Raw genomic sequence first — 12,796 nt, 5'->3', positions numbered from 1 at the left:
TCTTGATGTGATTATTGTGATGAATGTGATTTTAAACATTTAATCCTAACCACACTGCTAACCTTATGCCTAACCCTAACCTTAAATGAAGACCAAAAAGCTCATTTTTGTTTTAATTAATTTGTAGGATATAGCCTATTCTGACTTCGTGGCTGTGGTAACTAGTGGAAACCGTGAAGGTCGAACGCAAACTCCACCCCCAACAAGTGTACTGATGCTGCCCACAGAAACGACAGCTCGAGCTGCAAAGAATCGAGCAACCTCACACACTTGAGTATGAGTACCAACGGATTTCTGAGGTTGCTTGAACAACTTTTTTAGTTATTGACTCCCTCTTTTCCCATTTATTCACTTGCATAACCAACGCTGGATGTTTTGTCGCCCGCAACCTTTTACCAAGCCAGCTTTCAGTTTTGTAAATATTTTAGAACTTATCGGTTAGCTAGCCAGCTAACTAGCCTACTGTTAGATGTTGCAAGGTGCCACAGCCATTTGTCACGAGATGTTGCAAGCCAGTTTATCCAGCAGTAGCCCGCAACTTCCGACATGTTTTCGTGTGTAATCATCGATTGCAGGACCCAAAAGACATTTGGACCTCCAAGTAGCTTGCTAACCCTTTTTGTAAAGCGTTTATCGATTATGGCTATTTAATCAACAAAAATAGCTACTGCTCTGTTGATGAGAAATACCGGTGGCACAGGACAACATCAACGACAATGAGAAGGGTAAGTTAAGCAAACGTAACCAACTTGCAGATGAATGCAATATCAATGTGTTGCGTCATAAACAAATGTATGGCTAATATCAAACGTGTAAACTTTTTTTTTGTGGATCGGGTAAACTTTTTTTTTGTCGATACAAATGTGTCATTCACAGTCAATATTGATTAAATTTGTTTGGGTTCTAGCATTGGTTTGTTCCTTTAACGTTAACGAAAAAGAGGGGGATTATTGTAGTGCATTACTCCCCTGGTTGTTATAGTGATGTAGGGGATGCCATTCTTTGGGAGCTGAGGGGTGGGGGTCTCGGTCAACTACGAAGTAAGAGGTTTATGCCGAAACTAAGTTAATTAAATACACAAATAAATAAGCACTTTTTCCTCGGGGGTGTTTTGCTGGCTTACGCGAAAGAACAGGAACAAAATCGCCTTTACCATCTAATTCTCCAGCTCTTTTTCATTTTGAAACATTCCCTGTTATACTTATACTTACTTTTTAGTATGAATTTGTAGGAGTAGTAGATTGTTTTCCAGAGAATTACATATTTGTAGGATTCCAACTAGCACGCGCCCATACACCAGGGAGATGGAATACCAGAACAGTTCTATCTCTATGGATGATGGAACGCCAGGTGCAGGTGCACATTCGGGCAAGTGTTCTATACTGTGTCAGGGGAAACACTTAATGTCAGCAAGATGTTCTGTTGTTCAGTAGTATATCTGAACATATCACACAAACTTTGCTATTTCATTCCAGTATTCAAGTATCCACATATACTGAACAATAATATATAGGCAACATGCAACAATTTCAGTTCATATAAGGAAACCAGTCAATTGAAATAAATAAATTAGGTCCTAATCTATGGGTCACATGACTTGGCAGGGGCACAGCCATGGGTGGACCTGGGAGGGCATAGGCCCACCCACTGGGGAGCCAGGCCCAGCCAATCAGAATGAGTTTTTCCCCACAAAAGGGCTTTATTACAGACAGAAATACTCCTCAGCACCCCCCTGACGATCCCACAGGTGAAGAAGCTGGATGTGGAGGTCCTCGGCTGGCGTGGTTACACGTGGTCTGCGGTTGTGAGGCTGGTTGGACGTCCTGCCAAATTCTCTAAAACAACATTGGAGGCGGCTTATGGTAGAGAAATCAACATGAAATACTCTGGCAACAGCTCTGATGAACATTCCTACAGTCAGCATGCTAATTGCACGCTCCCTCAAAACTTGAGACATCTGTGGCATTGTGTTCTTGATATGCCACACCTGTCAGGTGGATGGATTATCTTGACAAAGGATAAAATGCTCACTAACAGGGATGTAAACAAATTTGTGCACACAATTTGAGAGAAATAAGCTTTTTGTGCGTATGGACATTTTCTTGGATCTTTTTTTCAGCTCATGAAACATGAGACCAACACTTTACATGTTGTGTTTATATTTTTGTTCAGTGTATTTACACTGGTATAGGAGACTGTTTCTGTTTCACACAGTTGTAATTCCACTCCAGTCACAGGAGTGGCAGTTACATGGAGTGCTTATGTTTGAACTTTGCCTCATATAAATGTCCTTGTTCTCAGAGAAGCTTATGTCAAAGGTCAATCAGTGGGATTGATTTGATACCCAGCTATAACTGGTTCTGTCTCATCCTGGAAAGAGGTTGCCCGGGCCCCTCAAGGGTTAGTAACTTCACCCCCCACTAACTATATGTGCAGTGTCCCAGACCCGTTTTACTGCAGGCTATTTGTATGTAGCCCACATCTGTAGAATGCTAGTGTCTTGTTAGGTCAGATATTTGTGTGTTTAGCATTCCTACAAGTCCTAGTGTTCATAGTAGTGTTTTGTCCTGTGTTAGCTGTGGTTGGTGTTGGGTTTCCCATTAAGGGCTTTCTGACAGACCACAGACATATATCTGGTGCGTGAATGAATGAGACGGAGAAAGTGGGTGACACTCTTCGCAATACCTGGCTTCCCACAATCAAAGGGGGGCGCGGTCTCTCTGTATTCCCTCTGTCATTGGACAAAAAGAAGAGGAACTGGGCCATTGTGAGATATGAGACTTCAACAAGCTGGCAACACGCAACAGGTGCCTAGTTAGGAGGGTGTAATGTTACAGAACATTCAGACAGAACTAGGCTATATTGTGTAGATAAAATATACATTCTACTTTGCTACAGAGAATAGGCTATCGTGTCAGCTGCTCTATACAGGTCACTTCTATCTGCAACATCCTGAATGTCTAGGAGTAGGCCACTGCTTGTTCACACACAGGACTCGGCCTGAGCTAGTCAGACTAGCCACCTGAAATGGCAAACAACTGGGAAATAGGACATCCTGGCATGTCTTCAGAGATGAGTGAATCTGAACAGCACCAGGTTTAGAATGAATTCTTGTGAACAAGCACACAGACAAGGCTGCCAGGTCCCAATCTCTGGAAATCACTTTCTCAGAATGTAGATGAGGTTCGGTTCCGTTGCATAGGCTAGATGAGTTAGAGACAGTGTAACAGTTACAAAGACTAGACTATGTGATGGGAGGAAAGTGCATTCTTCTGTCTTCCTCTTTCCCTACCTAATAGTAGATCAATCTACTATTGACACTGTGCAGGCTCTCTCTCTGTGTGAACTAGAGATTCCATCAGATTCCTTGTATAGATGGCATCCAGTGATAATAGTTAGTATTCAACTTTATATAGCCTAGTAACACACATGGTTCTAAATTCCATGTGATTTTACATGGATCCACCAATATAGCGGAATAATCACGTTATCCATTCCAATAATCTGGAGTCTATAGAGTGGGATTTCAGCAGCTGTAGAGTGGTCCTAAGGTCCTCTGTAGCTCAGCTGGTAGAGCACGGCGCTTGGAACGCTAAGGTAGTGGGTTCGATATCCGGGACCACCCATACACAAAAAAAAAAATTATGCACGCATGACTGTAAGTCGCTTTGGATAAAAGCGTCTGCTAAATGGCATATTATTATTATTATTAGTAAGGCTTCCCTGACTTAAGAGTACTATAATGTATGACTAACTCATAGTGTATGTTGCTGACTAGTAGTCTTAATGGCTGCGCCGTAGATGAAACCAGTGCTGCACAGACTGGTAAAGCCCCTTAATCTGATTAGTCCTGGGAGAGGAACACACACACACAGATACACACAGATACATGCTGGACGGGGCTTGGTGATGGGAGCCATTCGTGTTTCCTTCAACATTTCCTCAGAGAAACTCAGCTTCTCTTTGGACCACAGACTGGTGAGTTTTACACGCACGCGCACACACACACACACACACACACACACACACAGAACCACCCTTTGTGCTGTCCACTTATGTCTGTTTCATGCTGCGTGGTCCCATGGTGTTTATACTTGCGTACTATTGTTTGTACAGATGAACGTGGTACCTTCAGGCGTTCGGAAATTGCTCCCAAGGATGAACCAGACTTGTGGAGGTCTACAATTCTTTATCTGAGGTCTTGGCTGATTTCTTTTGATTTTTCCATGATATCAAGCAAAGAGGCACTGAGTTTGAAGGTAGGCCTTGAAATACATCCACAGGTACACCTCCAATTGACTCAAATGATGTCAATTAGCCTATCAGAAGCTTCTAAAGCCATGACATAATTTTCTGGAATTTTCCAAGCTGTTTAAAGGCACAGTCAACTTAGTGTATGTAAACTTCTGACCCACTGGAATTGTGATACAGTGAATTATATAAGTGAAATAATCTGTAAACAATTGTTGGAAAAATTACTTGTGTCATGCACAAAGTAGATGTCCTAACCGACTTGCCAAAACTATAGTTTGTTAACAAGACATTTGTGGAGTGGGTGAAAAACTAGTTGTAATGACTCCAACCTAAGTGTATGTAAACTTCCAACTTCAACTGTACGTCTCAGAGTGGCTAACATGGAAGGTCTCCTACATGCGTATCAGAGTGGCTAACATGGAAGGTCTCCTGCATGCGTATCAGAGTGGCTAACATGGAAGGTCTCCTACATGCGTATCAGAGTGGCTAACATGGAAGGTCTCCTACATGCGTATCAGAGTGGCTAACATGGAAGGTCTCCTGCATGCGTATCAGAGTGGCTAACATGGAAGGTCTCCTACATGCGTATCAGAGTGGCTAACATGGAAGGTCTCCTACATGCGTATCAGACTGGCTAACATGGAAGGTCTCCTACATGCGTATCAGAGTGGCTAACATGGAAGGTCTCCTGCATGCGTATCAGAGTGGCTAACATGGAAGGTCTCCTACATGCGTATCAGAGTGGCTAACATGGAAGGTCTCCTACATGCGTATCAGAGTGGCTAACATGGAAGGTCTCCTACATGCGTATCAGAGTGGCTAACATGGAAGGTCTCCTACATGCGTATCAGAGTGGCTAACATGGAAGGTCTCCTACATGCGTATCAGAGTGGCTAACATGGAAGGTCTCCTACATGCGTATCAGAGTGGCTAACATGGAAGGTCTCCTACATGCGTATCAGAGTGGCTAACATGGAAGGTCTCCTACATGCGTATCAGAGTGGCTAACATGGAAGGTCTCCTACATGCGTATCAGAGTGGCTAACATGGAAGGTCTCCTACATGCGTATCAGAGTGGCTAACATGGAAGGTCTCCTACATGCGTATCAGAGTGGCTAACATGGAAGGTCTCCTACATGCGTATCAGACTGGCTAACATGGAAGGTCTCCTACATGCGTCTCAGAGTGGCTAACATGGAAGGTCTCCTACATGCGTATCAGAGTGGCTAACATGGAAGGTCTCCTACATGCGTATCAGAGTGGCTAACATGGAAGGTCTCCTACATGCGTATCAGAGTGGCTAACATGGAAGGTCTCCTACATGCGTATCAGAGTGGCTAACATGGAAGGTCTCCTACATGCGTATCAGAGTGGCTAACATGGAAGGTCTCCTACATGCGTATCAGAGTGGCTAACATGGAAGGTCTCCTACATGCGTATCAGAGTGGCTAACATGGAAGGTCTCCTACATGCGTATCAGAGTGGCTAACATGGAAGGGACAAACGGGATAAACAATTCTCTCATTCTTTCACAATTTCAATAAGTTGTAGTGTGTTAACAGTTATTTACCCTGAACGTGTTTGTCTCTCTGGTCAGGACACTGTTAAACCTGGCTTGCTAGATTCGATCTCTCAGATAACAACAGACAACCTGTAAACGAGCAGGCTGAGCAGCTTACCATAGAATCATGGCAGTGTTAATGCTTTTGGGGAGGTTCTGTCTGGGTTCCATGGCTTAGCTACCAAATGAGAGAACTGCTAGAGAAGTGCCTTTCCCTTAATATTCTCTGTCTAGCCGTCTATTTAGTTTAACTCTCCGTTTATATTTCTGCCCAATTAGCCTGAGCCTGGCCCGGGGCAGGACATGACTCTGCTCTGTGTAGGTGAATTGGGGGCTGGAGTTTACTAATGATTACAGGTTTATGACCCCTTACATAAGTCTGTGACTTTACCAACCCAAAGAGAAGGTAGTTGATGACCAAGAGAATGTGCACCTCCCTCCCTGTCCCCTACTGCAGGGTTTCCCAGTGTGTGTGTATAGGTCTACACAGTCTTCAACAGTATGTGTGTATGTTTTTCAATATATTGAGGGCCGTCTTAGTGTATTTGTGTGTGTGTGTAGCCCCAGTCCTCCTCTCTCTGGGAGTCTAATCAGAGGCTAGCTCCAGCTGGCAGCCGTGTGGGGGGGCTCCTCTGCTCTCCTCTCTCTGAGCTCTTAATTAACTCTGGGCCTGAGAGCCAGAGCACCGCTTGCTCCCAGACTTCACATGCAACCATGCGGGAACACTGATCTGACCTGTAGTAGCACCACTGGAAAAGTAGCCCCAGAGAAGCACTCTCATACAGCTTCCATATTGTTGAAGCATAACTTGAAGGAAAAATCCACTCAAAACCACTTATTCCTTTAATGTGCAGTGTTAAATAACACTAATATGTGAGAACAATATTTTTTGTGAACAAATGTTTCATTTTGGCGTTATAATAAGGTTGGTATCAACATGGGAAATCATTGTGGAAATCTGTTGCAGCTCAAGTAAACTACAAAATCCACAATGCAATGCTCTCTCTATGGGCTGGCTGGCTCACAACGGCAGATATACTTTTGATGAGATGGGAAACGTTGCCCATGCTACGTCAATGGGCCGCATGGTGCATTCTGGGCGATTCTGGGTCAAGGAGCGCTCTCCTTCAAGGAGTGAATGGGAGTCTATTGGGCGCTAGCTCAAAAACCCAAGATTAGCACGAATTTCGTCAACAAGAAGTACAACATTACAAATCTTTTCCGAGATGTGAGATAATGAACTTGCTATCTGAAGTATCGCATAGCTTTGGAAACATGACATTACGTACTTTCGAGGAAAATAGGCACGTTTCTCGACATATACACTGACTTTGAGAAGGGATTACGTGACGATTATCTTAGCAACCGCGTGACGCAGCATGACAACATGAACGTGATAGGTCGACAGTCTGCTGGGTGGGACGTTGTACGTTCCTTCATCCATTGGATTCCTATCTCCTTTCTATAATATCTCTGGCAACTGCACCATGCAATGCACCCTGGACTAAAGAGGCAGACAAATAGGAAAAATGTGATAGACCAACCGTTAAATTACACATTTCTTGAGGTAGGAATATTGCAAAAATATGATCAATGGCTCATTTGAGAGAAGACATCCTCCTGAGTCAGTATTGAAATCTGACATCGTTTTCGCGATCTAAAAGTTGTATTCCCATTAACTTACGGTGTAGTGAGAGCAAAAAGGCAATTTCAGAATGTGGGAGGGACATGTCCCCCCCGTCCCCAGTGAAAGTTGCACCCCTGGAGGTTCCACTGTTCTACACAGCTTATTGTGCTGGCCAGGGTAAAGCTACACACACTCATTTAGTTGATCTCTAGATGTGAGGTACTGGCAGGCAGTAACTCCAACTCCTTTGAAACAGAACCCTGTGGTGTATCCTGCCTAGTGTAGCAGGTCCCAACTGGGTTGTGAATGTTGGCGCAAGGCATAGGGGTAGTGGGCATTGTGCAAGGTAGAGTTGGCAGAGTGGAGCGGGTGGTAGGTTAGGAAGATAAGATCAGTTTATGAGGTAATACATTGGATAGAGGACTGCCTTGGTGTGCCTGTTCAGTGCTAGAGTAGTCTCTTTCATTCACCAACATTGTTTTACTGGAGTACCTAGAAGCCTTCAAGGGTGGTGGCAAGGCTAGTACGAGTGGAGTAGGAATGGTGATGGTGATTTTCTTCTGTTTAGTGATGGAGCGAGGTTGGTGAACTGTCAACAGAGAAGAAGGTTTAGCATTGAGATAATCCATATGGTGGAAGAGAATGCTAACAGCACGTAGTCTAACTCTCACTCACTGGAGCTAGAGAGGGAGTGGAAAAGCTCTGAGCAGGTCTGGCCAGACAGAGGCAGTCTAATCTATGATAGGCAAGTTAGGTTCTCCATGTAGTATGAATGTCCTGAAATTTTGCCATTTAAATCTGTATTTGATTAAAAGGTCTATAGCGGAGCCACTGTAAGTCAATTGGGTCAGTGTGAAACTACTCAGAGATGGAGAGGCAGGGATCACACCCCCTCTCCCCCTCTTTCCCTCTCTCACCTCTCTCCATCTGCCAAATCTGGAGAACATGGGCAATTTGTTGCATTAATCACAATGGATTAGTGATTCTCATTGCTTAGTCATGCTCACAAAGCCCCTCATCAAAGACTGGCCTGCATTAACCGCTGCCCTACACACACACACACACACACACACACACTGGTGCCCACTGCTCCTTGGCCATAGAAAATACACACCGCCAAGGAGAAATATACACTGAACAAAAGTATAAACGCAACGTGCAACAATTTCTACGATTTGTACTGAGTTACAGTTCATATAAGGAAATCAGTCAACTGAAATATATTAATTAAGCCCTCATCTATGGAATCCACATGACTAGGAATACAAATATGCATCTGTTGGTCACAGATACTTTTAAAAAAGCCCACTGAAGTCAGTTACGATGCCGAACTGCAGTCAGGTCAAGACCTTGGTGAGGATGACGAGCACGCAGATGAGCTTCCCTGAGACATTTTTCTGACAGTTTGTGCAGAAATTATTTGGTTGTGCAAACCAACAGTTTCAGCAGCTGTCTGGTAGGCTGGTCTCAGACAATCCCGCAGGTGAAGAAACCGGATGTGGAGGTCCTGGGCTGGCATGGTTACATGTGGTCTGTGGTTGTGAGGCCGATTGGACGTACTGTCAAATTCTCTAAAACGATGTTGGAGGCGGCTTACGGTAGAGAAATGAACATTGAATTCTCTGGCAGCAGCTCTGGTGGACATTCCTATAGTCAGCATGCCAATTGCACGCTCCCTCAACTTGAGACATCTGTGGCATTGTGTTGTGTGACACAACTGCACATTTTAGTGGCCTTTTATTGTCCCCAGCACAAGGTGCACCTGTGTAATGATCATGCTGTTTAATTAGCTTCTTAAATATGCCACGCCTGTCAGGTGGATAGATTATCTTGGCAAAGGAGAAATGCTCACTAACAGGGATGTAAATAAATTTGTGCACAAAATCTGAGAGAAATAAGCTTTTTGTGCGTATGGAAAATGTCTGGGATCATGAAACATGGGACCAACACTTTACATGTGGCGTTTACATTTTTGTTCAGTGTACATAGGATAGCTGTCACAGAGAGAGAGACTCCCAGACACGGTCTTCCTCTTTCTCGCTCTCTTATTCTTTCACTCAAAGCTCAGAAACACATGCTATTGACAAAGGAGAGCAATTTTTTCTTGCACTCACATATACACAAAGGTTTAGGTCACTATACTTAGTCAGCAATAATACCGTACTCCACTCAAGATACATTTTATTCATACGTCACAGCAACATACACATTTGCACAGTCATAAATGCATAGTAGTTATTGGCTAAACCTTACACTGGCAGTGGCACCCATTCATTTGTAATATACAAATAATTAGGCCTACTTTACTTTTTAGCATGAAGTCATAGTGTTTATTTGCTTTTGTTTCTTTGAATTACATTCTGAATTCGAAGTGTGTTTTTATGTGCCTCTGTAGCTGCCTCTGGTGTAAATCACTTCCTGAAAGTCCTTTCGAGTGGACAGTGTACACCTCACATGTGTGCCACCTTCAGGGCTGTGTGTATGGTAGCGGGCAGTCTAGTGTAAAGGCAGTCTAGTGTTAATGGTAACGGGCAGTCTAGTGTTAATGGTAACTCTGGCTGAGTTGTACTAGTGTGCTTTAAGGATAGGCTAAAGAAACCGCTCTTATTTTCACTTGCACAAGTTCTCTGTGTTTTAGAATGGTAATAAAACATTGAAATCAAAGTGCCTTTCAAAACAACCAAGGACACTGTAGTAAGAAGTGTAATATAAAGTTATGATATGTTATAAAACAAGATGTTACATGTCTTGTCTCTTTAGGCGGGGCAGAGCGATGGAGCCCCGTCCACCAGCGATGACTCCCTCTCTTGCCGCCATGGCTCCTCTGCCGACCCTGACCTTCAACCTCTAGCCCGGCCCCGACCCCCTGGCGACCTTTACCCTATCCAGGGTAATGTGGAGGGGGCGACGCCCCCGTCCCTGCTGTCTGGGTGTGGTGCCCAGGTACAGCCGGTGACCTCTGACCCCCACAGTGAGGAGAGTAGACTGAACGGGCTCAACATGGCCGCCTGGTCCAGCCCTGTGATAAGCCACCCTGAGATAAAGCCCTACCCCTCCAGGATCATGAGGCTCTTCTCTACCCAGAGGAAGTTCACCGTTCCTGGGGACAGTCCGGGCCCTACCAGGCCCCTCTCCTTCCAGGGCCCTCCATCCAGTGCCGGGGGCCCGCAGGCTTTGCCAGGTCTGTCAGGGCTGGCCGTCATGGGCTCCTTTAAGAAGCTGCGCTCCTCAGTGCTCCAAGGCATCCAGAACCGAGGGACAGCCAATCCGGATGGAGAGTACATCTCAGTAGCCAACCATGGTGGAGATAATGGAATGGTCACAACCAATCAGAGCCTAAGACTAAGGTGTGGGGAGGGCTATAGAGTGTCCAATGGGGTTGGGATGAGCCCTTATGGTTCTGACAATGAAAAAGAGGAGGAGGAGGTAGTAGATGAGGAAGATGGACTGCAGAGAAACACACGCTTCTCTAGGAGTATTCGGAGAGCGTATGGGGCGGGGCGCATCTCACTGCTGGTCACCGGGCAGAACCAGAACGGGGAACGAGGGGAGGCTCCAGAACAGGGGGTTTCAACCAATCAGAGGCCAGTTTTTGGCTCCGGTTCAGGGTCAGAGGTGAACCTCCATTCGGAGGAGAGTGTGAATGTCAACGTGCTGAGCAGACTGAGCAAGAGCGCAGACAACCTACACCTCTTTAAGACCCCTTTCAGACGCAAAGCCCCTTCTCCCTCTCCCTCTCCGATAAACTCACCAGGTACCGATGGCTCTGTAGGGGCCAATGGGGGCCCCAGCATACAGAGATCAGCCAGTGCCTCGTCCGTGGACCTTAGGGACCGCAGCCAGAGCCCTGGACGCCTTAGGAGTCCCCTAGGGGCCAAGGGCCACATGTTGAAGCTAGTGGGCAGCATGACTGACCTGACCGTGAGACGCAGGCCTAACCCGTCCCCCGTCACTTCCTCAGGCTCCCCCGTGACTCCCCTGTCCCCCCTCAGCCGTCTCCACGACGACTACTCCCGCCGCACGCCCTGCCTTCCCGCCAGCGACCGTCAACGGCGGCCCTCGCCCGCCAGGACCAGGAACGTCACTCCGGTATCACTGGAACACACGCCAACCGTCCACCCCCAGGAAGGACCAGACCATGTCAGTTTCCCAACCTATAGTGAACCTCTCGCTACAACCTCATCTCCCCTGAGGAGCAGCCTGTGTGAGGGGGGCAGGTCTCAGGAGGGACGGGGAGACGAGTGGAGAGCACAGTGTGACTCCGCTCCACTCCCCCAGGGGGAGCCCTATGAGAGCCACAGCAAACACAAGCCGGAGGTCAACGCAGAGGTCAAGACGGAACCAAAGCAGGTAAGAGAATACTTTGATGCTCCAATCTGCTACACTGGCTCAGTCCTACTGTAGTGCTTTGGAATGGTTGGACTACTGATCTGAAAGGCATCAGGTGAAAGCGACATGCTGGTAGTGACACCATCATTTTATCACATATTCCTATTGATCAGCGGGCTCAAAGGGAAGGATATTGGGTAATTTGGGGAGTAGGTTTTAGATAGTGAAAAGTCGTCATGGGGGTGAAGGCAGACAGTCTCATCCTTATCAATTGGAGCCGAATGATCCGTTGTAAGGCCTTTATCCTAATAATTTGATCTTCTGGCAGTGACCTTTGTCTTATGAAATGGAACGTAGCAGTGGAGGTATCTGGTGGTTTATGAAGGGATCTTTCATTGGTCTCTTAAAGTCATTTAGATAAGTGAGTGGAGGCGCGTGTCTCTAGCTTACCAAAGAATCCAAAGCTTGCATGCCCCAGCCTAGTCCAAAGTTCCTGTCCAACATGATTGGTCAAGTCAGTTGTCAATCAGGCTCTACAGCCTAGCTGATTGGCCCCAGCCCCGTGTCACATCTACTGTCACTTTCTCTGTGTGTTATAAGCGTCGGTCTAGTGTATTTGTCCACACTGTGATTGCGTGACTCCCAGCAGCGTCACGTGTAGGCCAGCTGTAGAGGCCATCCACTCTGAAGGAGCAGAACAGGCACAGTTAATCATTAGGTATTGTTTATGATTGGTGGTGGGATTGGTTGCGTAAGCAAGCAGGGCTCCCGTTCCAGTGTGCTATGGCTGGCTGGCTGGTTATCAGTAAGAGCAATGCTGTCCTCTCCCCTCCTTCTCCCAAGCCCTCCCTTCCCCACTCTGCCCTCAACGACAGGCAGGCAGGCAGGCCACAGGGACAAAGTCCACTAGTCACGCTGGGCCTTGGAGAGTTTACAGAGAGAGATCTAGGAAAATGCTACCGACACAACCAGGAATAATACACTGTCTGGGTTGTTAGAGGACTGAAGATTGATCAGAAGAGTGG

At 46.1% G+C, this 12,796-nt stretch overlaps 1 protein-coding gene across 2 annotated transcripts in view; it reads left to right on the top strand.

The window, feature by feature from the left end:
* Positions 1-230: 230 nt before the first annotated feature.
* Positions 231-12,796, top strand: part of LOC121569250 — a 32,343-nt gene continuing 19,777 nt past the window's right edge. For both annotated transcript variants that reach the window (XM_041880054.2, XM_041880056.2), the window contains exons 1-2: positions 231-725; positions 10,203-11,792. In XM_041880054.2, coding sequence (XP_041735988.2) covers positions 717-725; positions 10,203-11,792 — 1,599 coding nt within the window. In that variant the 5' untranslated portion in view covers positions 231-716. The remainder of the gene's footprint in view (positions 726-10,202; positions 11,793-12,796) is intronic.

This window comes from Coregonus clupeaformis, chromosome 7 (genome assembly GCF_020615455.1).
Source record: "Coregonus clupeaformis isolate EN_2021a chromosome 7, ASM2061545v1, whole genome shotgun sequence".
In the NCBI taxonomy this organism is placed as follows: domain Eukaryota; kingdom Metazoa; phylum Chordata; class Actinopteri; order Salmoniformes; family Salmonidae; genus Coregonus; species Coregonus clupeaformis.
The sequence above is the reverse complement of the archived record's forward strand: the minus strand, read 5'-3'. Positions and strand labels throughout refer to the sequence as shown.